General features: G+C 39.1%; 1 protein-coding gene and 1 long non-coding RNA gene across 7 annotated transcripts; both read left to right on the top strand.

The window, feature by feature from the left end:
- Positions 1-19: 19 nt before the first annotated feature.
- Positions 20-15,814, top strand: RCAN3 (RCAN family member 3). Of its 6 annotated transcripts, none has more exons than XM_067311514.1 (7): positions 21-125; positions 423-610; positions 1,868-1,967; positions 5,291-5,532; positions 11,731-11,904; positions 12,510-12,681; positions 13,675-15,814. In XM_067311514.1, exons 4-7 carry the CDS (start codon positions 5,338-5,340, stop codon positions 13,881-13,883), a joined length of 750 nt encoding a protein of 249 aa, XP_067167615.1. In that variant the 5' UTR covers positions 21-125; positions 423-610; positions 1,868-1,967; positions 5,291-5,337; the 3' UTR covers positions 13,884-15,814. The 6 variants fall into 6 exon arrangements, with proteins under 6 accessions (XP_067167619.1, XP_067167615.1, XP_067167616.1 ...); XM_067311515.1 differs by having other exon boundaries at positions 423-806; XM_067311513.1 differs by lacking the exon at positions 423-610.
- A 2,114-nt stretch (positions 15,815-17,928) lies between these two features.
- Positions 17,929-22,753, top strand: LOC106493311 (uncharacterized). Its single transcript, XR_001294132.2, has 4 exons — positions 17,929-18,004; positions 18,083-18,212; positions 21,169-21,252; positions 22,534-22,753. It is a non-coding gene; the product is annotated as an uncharacterized lncRNA (long non-coding RNA).
- Positions 22,754-23,563: the final 810 nt, after the last annotated feature.

Here is a 23,563-nt window from a genome sequence, read left to right as displayed (position 1 = left end):
CGCCCGGCGCCGGCGGGGAGTGCGCGCCGCCTCCCGCGGGGCTCCCGCCGCCGCTGCCGCCGCCGCTTCCCGTCTCGCGGCGCCGCTCCCCCGCCGCTGCCCACGGGATCCCTGCCGAGGAGACGGTGAGCGCCCCCCGCCTCCCCTCAGCGCCCCGCCGCCGGCCATCTGTTGCTCCCCGTCCCCTGCGCCGGCAGCACCGTCCTGAGGCGGGGCGGCGGCGCCGAGCCGCGCCGGGACCGGGGCCGGCACCGGCACCGGCACCGGCTGCTCGCTGCGCCCCTGGCCCGGGCGGCGGCCGCGCACCGGGCTGGGACCTGCTCCCGCTTCGCTTTTTTTTTTTTTTTTTCCTAATTCACTTTCCCCTTAGGGCATATCTACATAAAGAGTCTTTTTTTTTATTATTTATTTTTTATCAAAAGCAACCCTCAAATCGGAGCGATCTCGGGAGGATGTAGTCTTCAGCCTGCCATCTTCTGTTTCGCCCCCTCCCGTGCTTCTCACCTGCCGCGCTGGTTCCTCGCTCGGGTCGGGAGGCTCCGCTGCCTGCCCGGCTGCCGCTGTGCGCCCCGGCCGGCTCGCGCCCGCCTTTCTGAACTCTGCAGAGCAGGTTGGGCTGCTGCCTTGCTATTTAAAATAAATAAATAAATAAATAAAAACCCGTGCATTTTTAGACCTTGCCCAAATGCGGATTTTTCGGAAAGCAATCCGATTATTGCCCTACGAAGTGATAATGTAAATGAGCTGCTTGTGTTTTGTACCAGCGTTGTCTTGCAGCGTGAAGAGCAGGTCTAGACGGCGTAAAGGTAAAAACGCCAGTTTTGTGTCCGTGCCGATGTCTGGTGATCGAGAACTGAGGCTACCAATGGCAGGAGCTGGATTTCCACAGATTGCTTTAAACTTGGGGAGGCCTTGTAGTTTTGTACGAAGCAGAAGGGTTTGTCTTTGTTGTGAGGTGTTTCAAAGGTGCTTTTCACCTGGTATTTAAATGTTAAAGCTGGTGTTAATTCTCAGAAGAACAAAGGACTTATTAAAAGGTCTTAACCAAGTGGCTTTAGTTCTTGGTATCCTGTTAATCCTGCTCTGTAAGGCCATTCAATCTAAAATTTGAGAGGGAGACGATGATTAACTACCAAACAAATATTGTTAGTTGTCTGTACAGTGAATTCGCTCATGTTTCTGAAGTGTTTATTGCAATTAATATTAAAACCTGTTAAAACTTACAGTAATAAATGATTAGCACCTGTGTATTTTAACTCATATCTTATAAGTTGGTATTCATCATTTCAAGGAGGTAAGTGAAGTAATTTTCTTTCACACAGGGGAAACTGAAGCAGAACGATTTGAATGTGGCACTGATAATCACATCAATCTATTTCTGAAGTTTGGAGCATTTATTCTGGTTTTGTTGCTTTCTGATAATTGCACAATAAAATAGTTCCTTCCAATTTCTTAAAATATAACTTCTCCCAGTGTTGCTTCTTATAGTTCTTCTTCATTAAATGTAAAATGTTAAATTTGTACATTAGTCTTATTTGTCTCATTCTTATTTCAGAAGAGCTATTCCATAGTTTTGCAATACTCACTAACCATGGTGGTTACATACTGATTTTAGGAAAGTCTGAAAAACTAGCATTCGCTTGTAGGTTTATGATTAAAGAATTAGAACTGTGGTGTAATCTTACAGTCACACACACACTTGAAGTAACTCTTATAGTTCAGTGCTGTCTACAGAGGCTTTTCAGATTTTGTTTTTGTAGTTGCAAGAAATGCTGTGTTGTAAATTATACAGAACTGTTGATCTTATTAGCAAAATGTTTCCTTAACTTTGACTAAGACTGGTTGTGTTAAATCCCTCTCTCTACAGACTGCTTGCAGGAGTTCAAGAATAACTGCATTTTCTTCTGTGGCTTGATAGAGTACAAGTTTCTACTCTTGTTCTCTAAAGGAGCAAGATGATTTCTCTGGTAATTCAATTTTTGTTGCTCGTTGAGAAAAACTGTAATCTGCTTCATGGCAATGGGGATGTTTAAGCTGCCCCAGCTCTCCAATAGAGTTTACACACATCATTTGAGACTCGCTGTCATTTCACAGAGCAGAAAATATCTTACAGTAAAGCATTTTGTTGCTGTAATTAAATATTGCAACATGATGAATTCATATATAAAGAAAACTGAAATCAGTGAAGCTGTTTGTAATGTATAAAGCTAGGTATGGTATGCCTAAAAAGATATGTATGCCTTTCATCAAGGTTCTTAAAACTTCTTTACAAAACTAAATAAATGATAGTTCTCCATTTTTGTAATTTTACCTGAAGAGCATCTCTTCTATGCAATAATGCATGCCTCTATGGCATTTGATGTGTTTCATAATACAACAAATTGCTGTTCAGCAAAAAGCAGCGTTTTCCTCATATCAAGGGTATTTACGCAATAAAAGGTTTACTTGGATGTTTTCTGTGGTGGACAGAAGACAGATCTGCGATGCAGGGTCACCAGGGCTCTAATCTCGGCTCTGTTGCTGAACAATTGTGCCTTAGTAGTTTGTTTTAATCTCTGTGTATTTTGAAGATGATGATGCACAGATAATGGTAGTCGCCAATTGCCTGCTTCGCACAGAAGCGTGGATGAAATGTGTCAGGATACGTAACAGCAAGCACTGCAAGTTTTATTTCTTTAATGTTAAGATGCTAACTGGACAATTTTGCTTAAGTCTGTAGGACCAGTTCATGCATGTTGAAAATCACTGTGACCGTGCATCTCCAGCTACTTCGTATGTTAGTTGAATCACTAATGTTATGTAAATTCCATCTTAAAAGAATTTGGATCTTGTGGCTTTTTTGTTGTTTTTTTTCCTCCCTCTGCTACAACCTGCATGCTACTCCATGATCTTTTTTTAATAGTATCATTTTTTTAATAGTATCGGTTTTATTTGATTTTTAAGCAGATATTTGCCTACTTAATACTTATCCCATTGGTGAGTAAAAGATTGCTGCTTCTATTTGAAGAGACTATACAATAAAGTCTCATTTTACAGAATATTAACCAGAAATAGAGTTCAAGTGACTGGATTGGGGATGTGTAATAAGCATTTTATTTATATAAATAAATCCTGAGATCTCCCTTCATTTTATCTATCTGTTTACTTTTTTTTTTTTCCCCCCCAAGCAACATTCCAATTGCTTAAATACCAAGTGAAGGAACATCTCTCTAGTCCCTGCAGTGTTTGGGGTTAGTAATATGCAGACTGGAGCTCCTTAAATGACACAGTAGATGACAACATCTTTAAAGGAGTAATGGATTCAGTTGATAATCTATGAATTAAATCTCTTTCATTTTAATTGTGATATCTGCTTCCACTGTATTAACGATGAAAAGAGAGAATACTTGGCACAGTGTAAGTCACAGTAATGAGCACTCAGTTAATCTTACTTTCTTGATGCCTCCCTCCACACTTGTTTGTTGGCTTTGTTTCATACTATATTAGGCTCAGATAGCATGAACTTTTTAAAGCTTTTCATAATTTGGCCAACTTGACCAAATTTTGCATTGGTCTCTATGTTACCCTATATCCAGTCTTGTCCATTGTTAATTTAAATCTTTCAGCTTCATTCCAGCACTTCCAAACTCTCCCTTTTCTGTGCCAAACTCGCTCTATTGCCTTGTTTACAAGTCTCCTCATTCTTGTATTTGTCAGATAATTAGCTTTTTGGGGCAGTCATGTGGAGCGTAGGTGTTTTTTATTGTGATACATACTCTTCTCTGTCAGCGGGGAGGGAGGGGAACACAAAAAATAAGACTAGCATTTTACTCTCAGTTCTGTCTGCTTGATTTTAGGCATCCTTGTCCTGTTGCATGTTGGGCTGATTAGCCCAGAGCTCTCTTGGAATCTGTGCTTCCAAGCCAGATGGTGGCTTTTGTTTTTTCTGTGCTGGCGTACTTTCTTTTCCATTTCTCTTTCCTTTTTGCATGAATCAGCCTGCACAAAATATTAGTTTTCCACCAGCTACATGTTTTCTTGCCTTCCTTCTTTATGTACTGCTGAAATGCATTTCCTGTGAAAATTACTTTTGAAACTTGCTGTGCTGGGAAAGTTTTGCCAGGTCTGTTCATGACTTTGTGATGGCTTGACTAAAGACATGATGTTGAACTGATGCGGTTACACGTGTGCACGTTACTTCAGACAGCTTTTATGTGTCCACACTGAGGTTGCATTGGTTTAACTAAATTAATTTAACATCACCCTTCTTGTGTGTGTGGACAAGTTCATACTCAGTATTGCCCTTTCTGCTAAATGACCAATTTGAGTTTTAGTTGAAAAAGTCTGTGTTACTCTGATTAGGCAGTCTGGAAATACTTAATATTTTAAATATTTTTTTCCTATTTTCACAAGCTATTTCTCCTTCTAAAATAAAGTTTTGAGGGTGTTTGGATGTTAATTAGAATACTTGTCTTTTTCACATGAGCGAGCATGGATTGATTATGGATTTTTTATGCATATTGGTTCCAGTTGATGGCATTTCTCAGTGACTGCTTCAAAGGGATAAGCTAGTTAAGCAAATAAAATAGCATTAGTTTGTAAATTATGCTCTGTTAAGCCATTTTTTACTGTGAACAAAATAGTTTGTTACCTAAAGCCTTTTATTTAGTATTTTGCTTGTTTGCACTGTTGTTCTTCTTCCTTGATATGTTTATTCAAGGCTATAGATACTGTACCTCTTCTGTCTATTGGCGTTATGCTGCACTTAGGACAAAGAAACGTTAGGAGATGTAAGGTTCTGTTCCCATATCTGCCATTGGCTTGCAGAGACTTTGGACAGATCACTTCATTTTGCTGTATACATGTGTTGCCTTTGAAATAAAAATACTTCTTCAAGTATCAGAAGAGCACTCTGATTATTTGGAGAATGCTTTTAAGTTATTAAATAAGAAATTGCTATTGAGTGAAAGGTACAGCACCGAGCAAAGCTTCTAGTTTCAGTATTGCAGTTCTTGATTTATGTCAGATTAAAGGTAGGAGGAATTTCATTTACCTGACAGAATGATTTCTTACATTCCTTTCCCTAGATTGAACAGTAGTGTCTTTTTCCTGTTTACAGAAATAGGATAAAATGCTTATGTTTTGTGGATGAGAAGGCAAGTTTCATGTTGGTTTCTGTTCTTTGTAAAATTATTAATCTTAAAGAACAGTCATAGCAAGAAGTTGTAGTTTCTTGGCAAATTCTGTATTTTGACACTGTTTTGTTTTTGTTTTTTTTTCCGTGTTGTCTGTTTGTTTTTTGGAATGTCAGACTCCTATTAGAAACTCTGGAGCGTAAAGAAGAGTTGCTTTGGGTAGATGATGCTCAGAGATACTATGAAGTCCTGGAGCGACAGTCAGTCAGACCTCTATAGCAGTGACCAAGAAGAAGAACAGATGATTTTTGGAGAAAATGAAGAAGATTTGGAAGAGATGATGGATTTAAGTGACCTGCCTACCTCACTCTTTGCTTGCAGTGTCCATGAAGCTGTGTTTGAGGTACAGGAAGAAAAGGTAAGGTGGCCTAAGGCATGTTTGGGACATAGTATTATAAGTATAAATATACCTAGAGAACATTTTTGTCTGGATTTTCAGTATATTACTGCATATTTTGATTGAAAAGGCATGACATATTTACCAGTAAGCTCAGATCAGAATGAGTACAGTTACCAAAGAGCAGGTAATATTACACTTTTCTGGCATTTCAAATTGTTAATAGATATACAGTGCTTCTCCTGTGAAAAGCTCTCCTGATTTTTCTGGTTATCCGAGGTACTAAATCCAAAGGCAAATTTAAATAAAATCCAAAGGCAAATTTAAATATATTATTTCAAGGCAAGGATTCTTTTAAAAGAACATTATTTTCAGGATATGTTTTCTGGCTGGAAATAATAAAACACCATGAAAGTGGATTAAGATTTTATAATAATGTAAATCTTCTCTGGCCTGCTAACATTTGTATTCGGTCAAATTTGTACTTGGCCTTTGGTTCTAAGAGCAACAGAAATAATTTTCTGTGGTACGTGAGTGTTTGGGGAAAAAAGTAGGGGCTAATATGAAAGCTTGGTCTGCAGCTGCTTCAGTTTCAATTTACAAAAGTATTTATGAAAGCTGCAGTTTTGCCTGGAAGTCCTCACGGTGTGAGGGGAAGGTGTGGTGTCAGCTGGGGAATACTGTTCTGTGCCTCAGAGTTGCTAAATCATGTATTTCAATAGAAGTCAATCTTTCATTTACTGTGAGCTGAATTCCTAAGCTACGTCTCTAACAAATGGAGCCAGTACAACTCTATTGTATATGTTTAAAGGATGGTACCTAAAGCACGTAGATGAATAAGGCAGCTGAAGAGGTAATCCGGCTTGTTTTTTTGTCCTGTGATCTGACTGCTTAAACATGAAATTCCTTCCTCCCATCTTGTCCTTTCTTGTCTGTTCCTTGTCTGCTCTCTGTCATTCTGAAGACACATCTGCCAAAACACACATTTTTGTATTCATGTCTGAAGTACTCACATTTTTGTACTCTAGACTGACAGTGTTTCTCAGTATGTTGGATCTTGGCACAGGGAATTCCTTGCTTGTATAGTTCTTCATAATCGTATGTAGATTGTCTTCCAAGATGAGGAATTTTAGGAGCAACAGAATATCAGCACTTGTATGCATTTTTTTTCTATATAGTAAAAGATATGTGGCTCCTCAGTTATAGTACTAATTAGTGATCAAAATTAAGCTTAAGATGTACCTGTATGAATATGCAGAAATAGCTGTGGGGAAGGAGAAAGATGAAAAGACACAGTACATTAAAATTAGAAGGAACAGTGATTTGTTGAGAATGTAGGTGTTTTAATTTCATGTATTGGTATGCGGTGATATAGTGCTGAGTGCCAGCGTGTTTTGACTAGTGAAGAAACAAGATGATTAAAGCAGCCTTGAAAAATTTAGGTGGCTTGCTTCCCCATATAAATAGGGTTGGATTTCTACAGGGAAATAGATTACGGTTATTTATCTTGTTAATCAGTGAAGCTTTGTTTCAAATCATAAATGATACACTGGCATAGATCTTATTTTTACTGTATTTGTGAAGGGATTGTAGGATAGTTTTGTGCTATTGAAACTGCTGTACAATTCTGAATTTGTGACTTCTGCTGCGGTTTTATAATGTGCTCAGCACAGTTTTCAGATGAAAAATCTCCATCAATCCTGGCCAAGGAGAAATAGTGTTAATGTCCTTTTGGTACTGATGATGATAACATATACTTGAAAGCCTTGTGGCTTAGAAAGTTTTTTCCTTCACTATCTTTCTTTCTAGTGGTTTGTATTTTTAACCTGTCATCCCTGCATTTACCTGCCTACATAAACTAATTTAAAAACACTTTCCTTTAAATATGATTTTGGGGAACTGAATTGTTCTAAGTGACCAGAGTATAATTTTTAATCGAATAGTGAACTTCTGATGACTGTTGTTTTTGTTTTTATGAATTATTTTTCTTAACTATTTTAAAATTAAAGTAGCATTGCTTTAAGGAATGGAGAGTAAATTCAAATAGATATGCCAGGGAATGTAGACGCACCATTCAGTAGACTCCTGAGGAATGTAAAGCCTCCAGACGATATGGAATATGCTTCTGCACAGCCAGTTCTCTCTTGCTGTGCTGGAATCCTCAGGACAGAACCAGCAACAGCAAGGGAAGTTTTCAACTTTACTTCCCTTGTCTTGCCAGCAGCTGTGCAAAGTTAACTCATCAAAAAAAAAAAAAGAAAAAACCTAGTTGTGCTCTCCATTTGGTCAGCCCTCCCTGGTCCTTTCCTCGAAAACTTAGTGTGCTGGTGGCTCTCATTCTTCTGATGGCTGAGAGTTTTGACTTGTTTTTCCCTGTAGGATGTAGTAAAACTGTTTTATGTTTTACACCCTGATCATCAAAAATACTTGGTTTTAACTACCACTTTATGCAAATGCGGTTAGGGTGTTAAGTGATTTATACTGTTGTGTACAGAATAAATTTTGCATTTTAGAGAAGCTATTTCCAATCACTTTTTGATGCAGTGTACTATGTAGCCATGGCACTGTCCCCAGGAAACCAGGTTTGAGCACTGCTCTTGCCTGTAGAATGCCTACTGTAGGATGATTTTTTTCTCCTTAACCTTCATTATCTTTTCCCTTGTAACTGCATAAGCTTCTATCTTATAAGCCTTATCAACTCGTATAAAAGAGAGGTTTCTAAACTGTTACAGTAGGCTGTGTAAGAGAAATCTGATTGTTTCATCCTTTTCATCCAATTTACTTTGTCAGCACAGTTCAACTCATTTTAAAACAATAGTAAAATGTAAATATAACAACAATTGTTAGAAAATATAGGAATAACTGGAAGTCAGTAAGCAGTGCAAAGTAGACTGGAAATGAATCCTAAGTCACAGAGTTTTTAAAGCAGCTTACAGATCCCCACTGGGATAGGGGAGGGGGTATTACATAATAAGAGCCGTTGCTCTTGCGGCTTGTTGTAATTGTATTCTTGTGGCTGCAGGAAAAAGGTGCCAGAAGAGGCTGTTAAGTGTTTTTAGTGGCTTATTTTCAGATGCAGCACTTTAATTTTTCTTTTCCAAGTATCCTAGAGAGAATAAGATGCAGTTCATTAGCCATTATTTATATGCCTGGTGCTAAATGATTCCCTTGAAAGAGCCTGAGTTATTGCTAGCCTGTGTACGTTGGTAGAAAAGTTAATTTCTAGCCTTGTATATTACCACTGGGTTTTTACTCGAAAACGGAACAGACAGTGCATAAGAATGTGTAAATCATATGTCATCTAATTAAAAAAAAATACAAGATGACATCTTGGAGATAAATTTTTAGCTCACTGATTACTAATTTAAATTATTACTGTTTCTACTAGATCACCTTCTAGCTCCAAAGCCCTCTTATAAGTGGTGAGCACTCTGGTAGTTTGAGTGATTGCTACTCTTGGAAGAAGGTAGTAAAGCATCTGTTAATCAATAAAAGTTTAAATAATGCTCTCGGTTAATTTAACTCTGACACTACTGAGACAGCAGTGTCCCATAATTCATTGCTTTTACCGTATAGAAAGTATGCATTGGAAGCGGTTGCCTTGCTAAATTATCTTGCACGTTTCTACATGTGATTTGTCATTTTTATGCCCTTTTGCTTTTTCCATGAAACTATTCCCACAGTACTATCTGGGCTATACGAGGTTTATCAAGGGAGGTGTGCTAACTCTCTCTAACGATGGGATAATTGCTAACCACATGAGACTACTTGACAGATACCTCTGAGAATGGAGTTCTTGCATCAAATTGCATGGAATTTTCTTTTAAACCTGTAATCTACTGGTTTGGGTTAATTTTTTCTTTTCAAATAGTTTGTGAAATGTACTGATTATCCTGTCAGCAAGCTCATCTAAGCTGATTAATTATGGTAGCTAAGACATTAGAATGGGTCAGAATTGTATGTTATATCTCTAAATGGAAAACTTATTATGCAGGCTTATTCCTAATGCTCAGAAGAACAGAGCTGCTTTGATACATTATTTGGCTTTTATCTGTTTTATGAAATTCTGCTTTGTCAGCCTCTGGACATCCGTTTCAATGGCTTGATTTACCTCTGCCTACATCTTCTTTTAAAGGCTGAATGCACAGCAGTTACTGAACCAAATGGAGAGCGTGTTGCCTGTGCACATACAGAAAGCAATTTGGAAATTTGTGGTGGGGTTTTTTTGGGTGGCAATTCCAGATTATACTACCTGATGTTCTTTAGTTCATTTGGTACTTTGGGAAAGCATTAGCTTGACAAGCGTGGTGTCTTAACACCCTCCACTCCTCAAGAGTAACAACCAGATTGGCAAAGGATGTTTCTTTCACATTGCTTTCAGTGTTGAATATTGCTTTCTTGTAGCTCAGGAGAGAGTCGAGCTAATGCTGGCAAAGCTAGCAGCCCTTGCAAGCAGACTGTATCGAAATCTATCGTCGTCTTTCCTGATTTTGCAGCAGTCACAACTGTAAATAAGATATTGCCTGGTGTGATGTATGGACACAAATATTTTGTGCTTATTAGTTTTTTATTTGCGGAAGTTGGAGCACTTCACATAAGCGAGTAATGCTGACTATTTGTGTGAGGAGAAAAGGCTGAAAAGACATTATTAATTTAAAATCTAGGTGTTTGATTCTTAGAGTGTTGTCCTCAGGTTCTGTTTCTGCCCTGATTCTTTCTTCTGTTTTTTTGACACTTTCTAGCTATATTTATTTTTATACTGTTGCTTCGTTAAAGCAACATTTAAACAAAAGTGGAAAGTGACTGCATTAAACATACAGTTGATTGAACAGTGAGCTGTTAATGTGTGTACAAGTTAAGTGCCCAATATGTTTACAGAAGAACTGTCAGATATAGAAGTTATCATGTATCTTTTCATAATTTTGTCTTTTACATAACTGCTTTCAGATGCTCTCTTCTAACCTTAAAAGGCTAAAAAATCAGAGTAAAATAAGTACATGCTGTCCCTTTCCCACATGTTCACCTTCTTGAGGGTGATGTCAGGACTGGAGTGCTATCTTCATCATTTTCAATTGCATGCTTGATCCACTAGTTGTAACTTCTTGTTTGTCAAGGACAAAATTTGGCCAGTGTACAAAGGAGCAGTTTTTCTGATTTAATAGAGACTTTGAGGTTAAGACAGCTTTGGAGAGAAAAGCACAAGAAAATAACAATTTTGTTAAAACTAACATGGGCATCATCTGAGGGGTTTCTTCAGTCCTATTTAAAATGAAAATCAGTAGTAGCCTCTTATCCTGTATTTATTTTTACAGGAATGAAGACATCAACCAGATTTTTGTTAGGAGATAATAGTCTTTTAGAACCACACAAATTAATGTCTTTGGGAAAGTTCTTAAATAGAAGTAGTACTCTTCTGTTTGTTTACTTATGTAGCTCTCTGAATAACTGAATGTTACAAAAGCATAATAAATAGATTGCTTGCATAATTCTAATTATTGATTTTTATCTGACTGTTTACAGTGAATTAAAATACCTGCTTTTATACTAGGAAAAAAATATGAAGTATCTGCAGATACCTTTTTGTTCAGAGAACTAGTAAATTAAAACAGATTAATAATTACATTGTTAAAAATTTTAATAATTGAAGAATTGGGTAAGAGTCCATATGCAATAAAACATGGGGTTTTTTTTCAATTTTTACTTTTTGTGAATGTTGCTTAGCAGTAATAGATTTTTGGCTGTCTTCCAGCATAGTCTCATTCATTCATCCTGAGAATTTTGACGGTTTCCTTAAGCACTCTGTGCTTTAGTTTATCTAATATGAAAGTCAACCAATTTACATAGTGTTTTGGAGATGGTTGGGTAAGGTCATATGCAACCGTGTATATATATGTGTGTGTGTATATGTATATATATGTGTATATATATTTTTTACATCTACACTTTTGGATAACTGTCACTAGATGGCAGCATATGTATGAAGAGTTATATGGATGTGTTGACTACACTCTTGGAGTTTAGATTGAAAGAGCGAGACAACACAGTACTACACTGAATGCAAATTTATAAGTCAGAGTAACTGAGTGAAGTATAGAGTGTGAAGGTTTAGAAGACAAGAACATGAGTGGGATTTGGACAAGAAAAGTGAAAGGAAAATGTGTTTTCATTGAGTGAAAATGTTCATTTTGTGTTTGGAGAATCTTTGTACTTCATCTCTAGGAAAGATTTGAAGCACTTTTCACAATCTATGATAATCAAGTTACATTCCAGTTGTTTAAAAGCTTTAGAAGAGTAAGGATAAACTTCAGCAATCCAGAGGCAGCAGCAAGAGCACGGATAGAACTGCATGAAACTGACTTCAATGGAAAAAAGCTGAAGCTATATTTTGCACAGGTATTATGGAACGTTAAGATGTTCTACGTGTATCCCTGTTTCTTCTCTGTTCCACATTTGTCCATGAGTTTCATTTCTGATAAAGTTCTGGAGCACCATTGACCTCTCGCTCTCCTACATTGGCATGTGTTATTTTCTCTTACTGAGAATTCATGCTTTAGGGACTGTTTTACTTTTCAGCTTGAGCTTATAGAGTTGTAATTGGTAGAGAACAATCACTGTGTGGTGACACAAACCTTCTCCCCCTACATAAATAGAAATGTATTAAAATAAGTCGTCCAAAGATCTCTTTATCATACGTGCTCTATATGCATATTCTTTGTTGGATTAGCAACTCATATGTCATTTACAGCTATGCTGTCAGCACTCATGTAGGCAAATTTCTTACCTACAGCATTTCTCTGAGGTGTCATACCTAGAGAACTGATAAAAGCTGTACTCCTTTCATTGTTAAATCTAGGCTGAATTGAACAATACAAATACAAAGAATGGTCCTGCATTACCAAGGGTGTAGACTGCCTGGTCTTCTACTGGGGAAGTAGACTAAATAAACAGATAATTAATATTTGTGATTTTATTCCATATCTGCTGGCTTTTGTCTTCAGGCACAGGTGTCCAACGAAATAGGAGACAAGTCCTACCTCCTTCCTCCACAACCTGTCAAACAGTTCCTGATATCACCACCTGCATCTCCACCAGTTGGATGGAAGCAGAGTGAAGATGCAACTCCTCTGATAAACTATGACTTGCTTTGTGCTGTCTCCAAGTTGGGGCCAGGTAGGAATGTTTACCTGCTTTTGTTGTGTTATTTATCTTCAAAAATACTTGTCCAGGAAATTTATTTACTTCACCTTTTTCTGGGAGAAGAAACTGGGTCTCTTGTATGTAAGGTTACTCGCTTGAACAAAATCAGCTGTTGCTCTTTTTACTTCATTCCTTAATTAATTGAGAGTATAGCACAGAAATGGATTATGTGGCACTAGCTCCCTGGCATCTATTTATTGAGTTTTGCTATAATCTCAGCTGTAGCTACAGAGCAAAAAAAGGAATGAAAAATTCAGCAGATGGACAGTTCTGGTAGTTAAGGATGCTAGCATGTACTTCATGTGTTTGTCAGACTTTTTAATGGGTCTTCCTGGGAAACATGGTGTTTGCTTTCCCTGAAAAGGAAAACTTATCTCGCATCACGATCTGATGTGCTTTGCTTTGTAACATGTTGAATCGGTTCCAGTGTTAGTGAAGCAGAGGAGGTATCTGTGCTGTCCTCACAGGAGGTACATGCTCCACTGAGTAGTCTTACAGAGAAGAGAGCTACTTCCTTGTCCTCTGGGAAAGCCACTCCTGAGCAGACAGCAGTGACATTATTTCCCAGGGAACTGGGAGGCTTAATGTTTTCAAATGCTTTTGTAACTTTTTGTTTACAGATGTCATATGAATGCATAGCATAAATGATGTCACTTGAAAATTTGTATGCTGCTCATCTTCTGATGTCTTTACTGTGTCATGTTACTTGCTTCCATCCTTTACTCTTTTAAATACCAATTAAAAGATTGTTTATATTCAGAGTACAGTATAACAGCTACAGAAGCTGTTCTAAAACATGTAGTAAGCCCAGTGAAGTATGGAAGTTGAACAAATTAAATATGAGAAGGAAGTAAATAATTATTTGGTTGCATTGCTGCAGTTATTAAGGAGATTTGGAGATAAAGGGGCTTGATACTGTTCCGTAAGGATGTTCTTGGTGTGATTTTTTTGTTTGCTACTCTTCAGGGGAGAAGTATGAACTTCATGCAGGAACAGAATCGACTCCTAGCGTAGTTGTCCATGTCTGTGAGAGTGAGACAGAGGAAGAAGATGAAATAAAAAACCCCAAACAGAAGATCATGCAGACAAGGCGTCCCGAACCACCTGCGACAATACTGAATGAATCTAAAGCATTTGATTGTACACTGGAGGTAGGGGGTACTATGCACTGTTAAATCATGTGATGCTCAACATAGTATCGATAATCACATTTAATGAGTAACTGATGTTTGTACTACTGCTATACGTTATATATAGCAGCAACAAATTTTACTTGTAGCTGTCTCTCATGTTCAAGATTTTGGATGCCAACACTCTAAAAAGCACTTTAGTTTTAAGGACTAGGCTCCCAAATGTAGCAAATTCCCCTCACTTGAATAGTGAAAAATAGGAAGCTTTTTTTTTTTCTCCCAGCTGTTACCCTACTCTTTATACTGTATAGTGTGATGATGTACCGAGTGTTGAAATAATACCTTAACGTTACTGTCACTATTGGATTCAAGAAAGTTCAGTGTATAGCAGTTAAAGCTGATTTGTACTGGTACAACAGCTTCCAGTTAATATAATGATTAAGTGTAAGTGTAATGTACTCTTTATGCTAAAATTCCTTCCCAGCTAGTGATCTCCTGAGGTCATTGACTTGCAAATTGATCGTTCATGAAACTGTTCTGTTTACTTTTCTCAGAAATGCCAAGTATTTGTTTTTAATTTGACATGAGGCACAAATACATGTATAGAACTAAATTAAAGTAGTTTTTCTAACTGAATGGAGAAGAATACAGGAGGAAGAACCACACACCACTGAGAAGGCAGAGTCTGAGTCTGTCTCCAAAACTGCTGCTGTGACGGTACACTGATAGGTACAATAGTTTGCACTGACAACTAATTAAAAGTGAATTACAGTATATGTAGAGTGAAATATGGATTCAGCTATTGAATGTGTTGTCTCTGATCCTCTCTAAAAAGATGGTAACGTTTGTTCCTCTCCAGTCCTAGAGATGGCCTACATTTATAAATAAATTCAGTGACTGTTATGACTAAATGATGTTAGGAAATAAAAGGTCCAGGGTTAGTTTTGAACTTGTGCACTTGTGCTCCTAAACTTCTGCAGTCCTTTTTTTAATTTTTTTTTCCATTTGCCTGGCTTAGCCAGCTTTTATGCATTTTTGGCACTTGTTTCCTGTTTTTCATTAAGACTTTTGTGTGGCATCCTGTATGTCTAATAGAGCATCTGCTAGTTCTGAGACCAGGATGCATCTTTTAAAATAGAGATCTGTAATATCGTGAATTTCTGTGTTAAGTGTTTTAGTAGAAGAAAAATATGCCTCAGTATAGTGGCACATACTCCTATGCTTTTATGCTATTTTATAACCAACCTTTTTTAGTCTACACAGATTCTTCGTTTTTCTATTAAAAAGTTAATTATTTGTGAACACACCAGGATGCTTCTGTTCATATATATAAATCATTCATAAATTGGCCTTTTTCAAATCATTTTAGTGTTGTTTAATTCTGTATAAAGTGCTTATTGAACTTACAAAAGTGTTCTCACTTGACTGACAGCAGAGAGGAAAAAATGGACATGGATTTGCATAGGCTCAGTTGTTTTAAACTCCATGTTGTGCCACCTCTTGATCCTTTCCTGCCACCAGCTTCAGGTTGCAAAATAGGATCCTGCAGGCAGGTCCTCATTCCAGAGGCAGGAATAGTATATATTAAAAATATTGGAAGATGTCTTCAGTTTGTCTTGCCTTTACAGGCATGATACTTATGTATCTCTTCAGGTATTAAAATCACTCAGTCTGACTTCTCTGTTCCACAGTAAAAAAAAAGACTTGTATTGTCCATCAGGTTTGTGCATTTTTAAATTCCAGAAATCCATTTGGGATCTTCTGTGGTGTTTGTATTTTGTTAATCAATTAATTTCTACCCCATTGTAAAAGTTGGTGCAAGTAGGGTTAAGTGGAAAACCTTCAGAAACAGTTTTATAAAGCAAATAAAACCAGTAATGTTATTGTCAATGTATCTTGTGTAAAATGTATAACGACTTGCATTCCAACATCTTTCACTGTGTAAAGAGACTTAAAATAAAAACAATGCAGTGCCATTCACCTGTTTTTCTTTAACCGCATTCCATATTGGCCCAAGTTAGATATCTATTTTAAAAACCTCCCCAAAGTTATCGATTGTAACAATATTGTATGCTTGCAGAATGGGTAAACTGTCAAGGCAGTGTCTAGATTTTCATAAGCAATTTATCACTAAGGAAGAATGGTGCTCAGGAAGATGGCGGGAATTTCTACAGGAAAATACAGGGAAGAGCTGGGGGGAGAGAGGGGAGGGTTTGTTTAATTGTGGTTTTGGGTGCCCGTTAAAGGGAGAGACTTTAAAGCGGAGTTGCATTTGGATGTCTACCTCACATTAATTTTGAATGGGAGTTTGACACCTGCTTAGACTGCAAACATTTTGTGGCAGAGAATGTGTTGTTTTGGTTGCAGTGTTGAGCTATATAAAGTTTTTGTTGTGACAAAGATAAATATTATCCGTTTTTGAAAGTCTCCAAGGGGCCATTTCCACAGAAAGGGTATGTACAGAATTTATATAAAAAGCACATGCAAAAAGGGTGAAGGGTATTAGAAACCATGTGGGGCTATGCAGATAGTTTACTTATGTTCGACCCTGAAAGAAGATGCTTTGTCTATGTCCCAAAATTAATGTTGTATTTTTTTCTATGTATCCTCAGTGAAATAAACACTTTAGGACAAACCAAAATATTTTTAGACTTAGAATTTGAGTTAAGTGCAAAATGAAACAAAGTTAAGGTGAAGCATTTAGACTTTCAGGGAGGGTTGTCTCCTGTTGAATTTAGAAACAAATTTGGTTCCCTTCAACACAATTGAATATGAATAGGTAAAGTGTTATGAAAGCAACTAACAAAGGCAATGAACTTAAAGCTAGGTGAAGGTATGAGATTTATGTGCAAGAACTATTGCTGCTATTATTGTTAATACTGGCTTTTGTTCAAAAACAATAGAAGACTTAAATTACATATTTTTATAAGAAAAATTGTGCAAAACTTTCAAATCATGCAGAGGTCAAGTGTTAAAACTGTTCCTCTATTTAAAACATTTATAAAACATTAACTTGTTGCATTCCATGGGTTTTTGCCGCGAGGTTCCCGTCTCTTCTGCGGATTAGGTGAATTTCAAAGTTTCCTATGTCAGCCAGTAGAGGGAGGCTGCGTGCCCTTCTCCTAACACACCCTGGAGTAATAAAATGCAATTATATTTAAAAGCTGCAAAATAGCATTCCTTTACTGCATGTGAAGTTCTGCCCCGTTTCTGTGACGGTGCCTAGGGGTCCCGTTGTACTGAACAGTGTCTCCCATTGAGCTTGCCCAACCTCTGCCCCGGAGTTTGTTTCAGAGGAGCTGTAGGGAATTCGGTGTCTGGTTCCTCTGCGAGTGCTGACATGGGCGAGCGAGGAGGAGGCAGGGCAGAGGCTTGTACGGAATTAGCCATTGGCTCAATGTTAGAAGTGATTCTACTCCACTTTGTCCATAACTTCCAAGGTGACGTAGCTGTCCTCGTAAAGTGAAGGGACCTCGGATCTGCTTTACTAACTGCATGGCGATTCAGTAATGACCATTAGAGCTTGTCTGCTTCTCTTAATTACTGACCTGCTAATATCTGAAGGGCTATTTTTTAGAAGAAGTAGGCTTGCACAAAAGTGCTAACTGTGCTGAGTCCTTTCTAAGTGTGTAGTTTATATAAATAAATATCCCAAATTCCTTTAAAGAATTCTTCCTGAGAAGCAGCTGAAAAATTTTGTTTTTTTCTTTGAGCAATCTGCCCGTGTATTCTGTAGAAAAATTTCTCAGGGGTGCTGTATTCTTATTTTATAGTATCTAAGAATGGGGTCTGGTTTCACGATCCTGTAACTATTACTTCTCATTCTGCTTCTACCTTGTTACTGAGCCACTTCCCCCCCAGAAGAGCCTCACGTACAAAATGTCTCTGCTTAATTTATTCCCTGAGAGATTTTGCTTCCATTTTTGTCTATTTTTGGATTACTGGTCTTTTTTAGCCCACATTAGAAGATTGTCTTATGAATCTTATGCTTATCTGGTTTTGTTTGCTTGCTCTGCTTAATGTATGAAAACTTTCTAGGAGGGGTTCATGGTCCAGTGTGCTTTTAATGTGGAAAGAGACCACTGCCAAACCTCATTCCCTTGGGGAGAAATGCAGAAGTATTTCCTTTACTAAACCAAACAGGACGTGCACACCTGGCTGAATCTGTGAGTCTTTGTTCCTGTGTGGGCTTTAATGGCACCTGCAATATATCATTCTGATTTCTCCATTCTGTGCACTTGAAGGTCAGCCTGGGGTGCGGAGAACCATCAGCTGAGCTGGGTGGTGAAGCTGAAGTCAGTAGGAGGGAATTCTGGTCCTTGATATCTTATAGTTCTCAAGCGGCTGTTTAACTTCTTTGTTCTGAGCAAGAAGGTAAATTCTGATTTATGCTGATATTCATTCTGATAAAATATTACTACTTTTTCCTCCTGTAGCTAATCACAGATTTGAAGTCTGAGGGGGTGCGACCACAGGGTTGTCTCCTAACATCCATCATGTAGCTTTAGGAAGATTTGCAGAATGGCTGTGTGACTGTATCCATACCCTTCATCTAAAGATCAGGGCTTGAGACTTGGACAGTATCATGGTACCCACCTAATGGGGAGACAGGTGGTGAGTTATTCTTTGGTCGTCTATGTATTTTATTTTTAAATTGTATTTGTACTAAATCATACTAAAAAAAGTGTAGTATTCTAAATGTTAACTAATACATTAAAATCCTGTTGTGAACAAGGTTGCTTTTAACATGCTGGCAGGTTGAGGCTTGTGGAAGGGAATGTTTGATTTACTGGGTGAAGTGAACATATTCCAACTACAGTATCAGAAACCCACATACCAGCAGCACTAAGGAGAGGCAACAAGAAAGTAAGATACTAATGGGAATCTGTTGTTTTGCTGTGTTACATGAAGTACAAAAATAAAGTCTTTGTCCTTTCTGATTCTATAGTTAATGACCATTTTCCTGGTTGACTAACACGGCACAGTGAGCAGAGGATGGAGAAGGCAACTGGTTTGGTTTTCCTCTTTGGCTCAAGTCAACTGACGTGTCCTTCAGCTAGGGCAGGTGGTTTCATTTCTGAATTTTAGGTTCATCCCTTGCAAGTGTAGTTTAAGTTCTTTCCTGACTGGGTATACGTACAGAATCAGGTGTCCTGATTTCATATGACAACTCTAGACACAATAATGAGTTTATAGTAAGGCATGACAACTGCTGCTATGTCATTTTTGTTTTTTGTTTGTTTTTTAAAGAAGACAGTTCCAGTCTTTCAGACTACAACTTAGCCAGTGGTGCTGTGAACTGACCTTTTGTTCTAGGAGGAGCATGATACCTTGTTGGAAGTGTAAACTTGATGTATAAATTGAGTGAGATGTAAGGCATTATTAAGTTATGTCACTTCCTTATGGTTTTTTGTGATGCCCCTAATTAAACCCAGTGTAGTTGGCCAAATGAGCTTAGTTACAAAAACAATGACAGGCCTTATGCTATGAGCAACCTTACAATTCCTGTAAAATACTGGCTTGTTTCCCATTGGATGTCACTATTAAGAGGTCAGCACCTTCTAGCATTGGACCTGTAGTTTCTAACTAAGAATTATGTTAAGTCCTTTGGCAAACACGGTTTCCACTGACTTGATTATAATTGTGCTGGAGCATCCCGTCATTTGATCCCCCATTAACACACTGCTGCAGAGGCTCTTCTCCAGCTCAAGTGGGTGGGAAGAGTTTTGCTTTTTATGTCTTTGAGTTTGTCCTGCTGTCACTGTGAAGTTTGGGGTGACAACAATACGCAGTGCAGTATCAGCCATGTATGATACGGCTCTTCCTGTTGCCTGGAATCATTCACTGGCTCATTTCATCCCTTCGGTGCTTGATTCCCCATGGCACCTAACCCGGTTGCTGTACTGTTATGATGACTTTGATGTCAGAAGTGTCCGACAGCTCAGCAGAGCAAAGGTTATGCTAAATACTCTCTTCTTGTTTTTTATTTCCATGACAAATAACTTTGACCTTCTGAACAGTGAGATTGAGAAGTTTTTGTGCTGCAAAATGTTAGCCAGTTCCATAAGCCCAGAAGCTGGACTACACTCAGTCTCCAAGCTTCCTCCATTTCTGTCTAAACTCTGAATTCTCTCCATCTATGGAAGTGTGATTAACAGATAAAATGGAGCACAGAACAAGTGAGAGAAATTCATGGACCTGAAGTCCACTGCTGCTAAACAAGCCCAAATTGTTCCACAAATGTTATTGTCTAGAGCTTTGACTGAACTAATACAAAATACTGCATGCTGTGAAAGCAATGCTTTTGAAACAGCTGAACCTTCAGAGTGTGCTATTATGATCCAGAGTTAGTGATTAGGTTAACAGCGCTTAATACTAGCGTCATGTTTATACAAGCGTCAGCTGGTCTTCCAGTAAGTATCTGTCAACATCTAGGCTTTGGAACCTTGTTAGGAAGAAACTCCTCCATGTGCAGCATCTTCCAGTAGCCCCAGCTTGGCACTGTCACCAGACTGCCCAAGGTGGTCTCACTGTCTTCTGTGTTGTAGCACTGAAGGCCAAGAAGTCCTCTTCAAGGAATGCTGAAATGTCAGGCAGGCTGCCCTGGAAACAGCTGACTCTGGAGAGAATGGGGGCCAAGTATGCGTGGCTCTCTTCGGAAGCTGAGTCCTTTTCCAAAACACCTTGAACTGAATAAATTGTATCTCAGCCTTATCCAGGCAGCCTACAGCTCCCTGAGGAGTGAGATTAGGTAAGAGCCCATCCTGCTGTGTAAATCCAGCCCCTAAGGTCTGGCAGCTTTGTAAGGGTGTGTCATGCTGTACATATTTGTATAAGCTCATAAATGCTTTTGAAGATTTTATGGCAAACATAGGCAGGAGAGCCTTTGTACTGAGTCTTACCTTGCCCATCATGGAGGAAAGGAGATCCAGAGAACAACTCACAATGTACATCTTTACTCTTGTTTTCATAACAATTTGCAAAGACTACAGGAAAAGAATTTGATGAAAATACAGAACTTTTTCCTCTTTCCACATCAATCTGGACTTGTCTTGACAGTCACAGTGGCTGATGTCTCCTTTCTTGTACTGCTTAAATTGAGTTAGGACAGTTATAATAATGTAACTATTAGGTAGTGCCTCATTAATAAGTGCACCCTGTTGACATGAAGCTCCTTCTAACTCTGGAGAAAGATAAAACCCAGGGAAAGTATGTGGTTGGGATCCCTCAGTTCCAAGTGAGGATTGTAAAGAGCAAACAAAATAGCATGCATCATTGCAGTAAACAGACATTTATCTCCTAAAGAAACACTGGTGTTTTCCTAACACAGGACTTGCTTCAATTTGGTGTTCCTTGGTTGACTGGTTTCTACTGAGGACCAAATGGAACATGTGGCTGTCACTTCCTCTTTGGTGTAAGTATTGAGGTGACTGGTACCAATGCAATAATTTATGCTTATATATGACACCTTTATTAAAGGCAACTGAAGTGCTTTACATGATGAATACTTGTGTATCTGATCAGTATTGATATTTCTCCTTCAGAGCCAGATCAAGTGAGTTGTTGGTTGTGGATACACTTGCTGTCCTTTCTCTGCTTCCTCCAGCCAGCTCTAATAAGCAAGTTGAGGAGAACACACACAAATTAATAGGTGTAATGTTCTGCTCTAGTTACTAGATCAAAGCACCAAATAACTAAATACCTTAAGCAACCAGGACTGCAGGAGAGTCATCTTCCTACCAAGAGTCTGTCAGGTTCTGGTCCGTCACTGGTACATTTTGTTAGGATGCGTGTACCCAATGTGCAGAGCAACCCTGTGATAAGACTGTTTCAATTTCCCTCCAAGTTATTTCACAGAGTGGAAAAATACATTGTGAATCAAGTGGAATTAATGATATTTCTTGCTTTCAGTATGTGTTATTTCATACTGAAAAAGTGTATAATGCCAGATGCTGCATTTAGACATTAATATTATTAATCCAGACAGAAAGCAGAAATCACAGTCCCAAGCCCCAGCAAGATAAAGGAATTTTGCACGTTTATAGTGAGATGTAGAGTCAGGATGGAATTGTTTCTTTGCGTAACTGAGTTGTATATAAGTGAGGGAAACTAGAAGTGCTTTTATAACTGGATCTTGATGGGAAGAGCCAGAGTGGCCTGGCGGAAGAGCTATGTAGCTCTGCCTGGGTATAAGCCTTCTCCCATCTCATGCTCTCTGCTATTGGAGCCAGGAGCCCCAACTTTGCTTGAACTGCCACTAAAGAGAAGCTGTAAATAACACTAGAAAATCCTGGACCTTTACTAATGTTACTGGTTGTCTCTTACCAGTTTTAAACTCAGCCAAAAGTCTGGATCAAAGATGCCAGCCCAGACCTTCACCCTGGACTTTGTTGTCCACGTGACAAAGCAGAGACAGGCGTGGGCAGAAGAGGCTTGCTGGGGTGGCATATTATGTGCCCGGCTGCATGTGGAAATCCCATGTTCTCATTAACGTATTAGGGAACAGCCAGAAAAATCCACCTTATTACACAACCCAGTAGTAGCTGATTAACTTGTTGCATTGTAAAAGTCTTGAAAGAAATTAGGAAGTAATTATCCTACTGCACAATCTCTGCCAGCTCAAACAAGGCCTGGTGTGAGGATTCATAGAATTAAATCATCACCAAAAAGGATTAATTTATGGATTCATTTACAGGCAAATCTTCATCCCAGCAAAGTCAGTCATCGATGGAATCTGGGTGGCTGCAAGTGATGTGCTCCAGTTTTACCAAGAAATCTGCTGCAGACACTTACGGCCTGCTCTGAAGCACAGCATCGCTGCCCTTCTGTACAGGCAGTATTTCTTACCAAGCAGTTTTCATTCATATGTTTCAGGTTGCTTTGTAAAGATCAGTGTTGTTATTGCTGGTTGCAGATGAGGAACTGGGGGGGGGGGGGGGGAAATGACTTCTGTATAGTGACTTGATGAATCATAAACCAAACCATGAACTGAAACCAGACTGAGGGCTGCAGACTCGTCAGTGTGGTTTCCAGTAGGAACAGGGCTCGGGTACCTTTTTTAGGTGTGATTTCCACATGAAAAATATAGACTGTCCCATGTAGAAATGGACTCTGGTCACATACCTCTTTTTCACACTTTGATGATGAATTCAGAGTAAAGCTAGCCAACTAACTACAGATTATATGGTGGGTATCCTTCCCTGTTTGATCCTGTTGATCCTACTAAAGGGTGGACAAAACCACTCTCGGTCTCTGCATGGCCGTTTGGGATTCTTCACTGAAAGTATCCGGAGCACCTTTGGGTGCTGAAGCATCCCAGAAGTCAGCTTGTTCCTCAGGGCTTCCGAGCGTTTCGCATGCGCTAGAACCCCAGCAGGGCCCGATCAGATACCTCCTGTCTTCGTGAAAATCCCCCTCAGCAAAAAGGAACCGAAAACAAGACGTACAAAAAAAAGGCTGTTTCAAAACGGATTTGCTTCAGGTTTTCTTCGTGAGCCGCCAGCTGCTCTTCTCAGCACGATCCAGGCCAGCTCAGTACCTGAGCAGTCCGCGCCAGCTGAAGGCTGGAAGCGATTTCACGCTCGGCGGCCCGGCGCCGGGACGCGCGGGGGCGGCGGGGGAGCTTCCCCAGCCGCCTACCCGCCTCTCGGAGCTCCGCTCGGCTTCGCAGCCCCCGCCGCTGCGAGACCTCCCCGCGCCGCGGGGGGCGGCGGCGGCGGCAGCGG

This window comes from Apteryx mantelli, chromosome 27, assembly GCF_036417845.1.
Source record: "Apteryx mantelli isolate bAptMan1 chromosome 27, bAptMan1.hap1, whole genome shotgun sequence".
NCBI classification, from domain to species: Eukaryota; Metazoa; Chordata; class Aves; order Apterygiformes; family Apterygidae; genus Apteryx; species Apteryx mantelli.
Note: the sequence above shows the minus strand (reverse complement) of the source record. Positions and strands in the feature narration are given on the sequence as shown.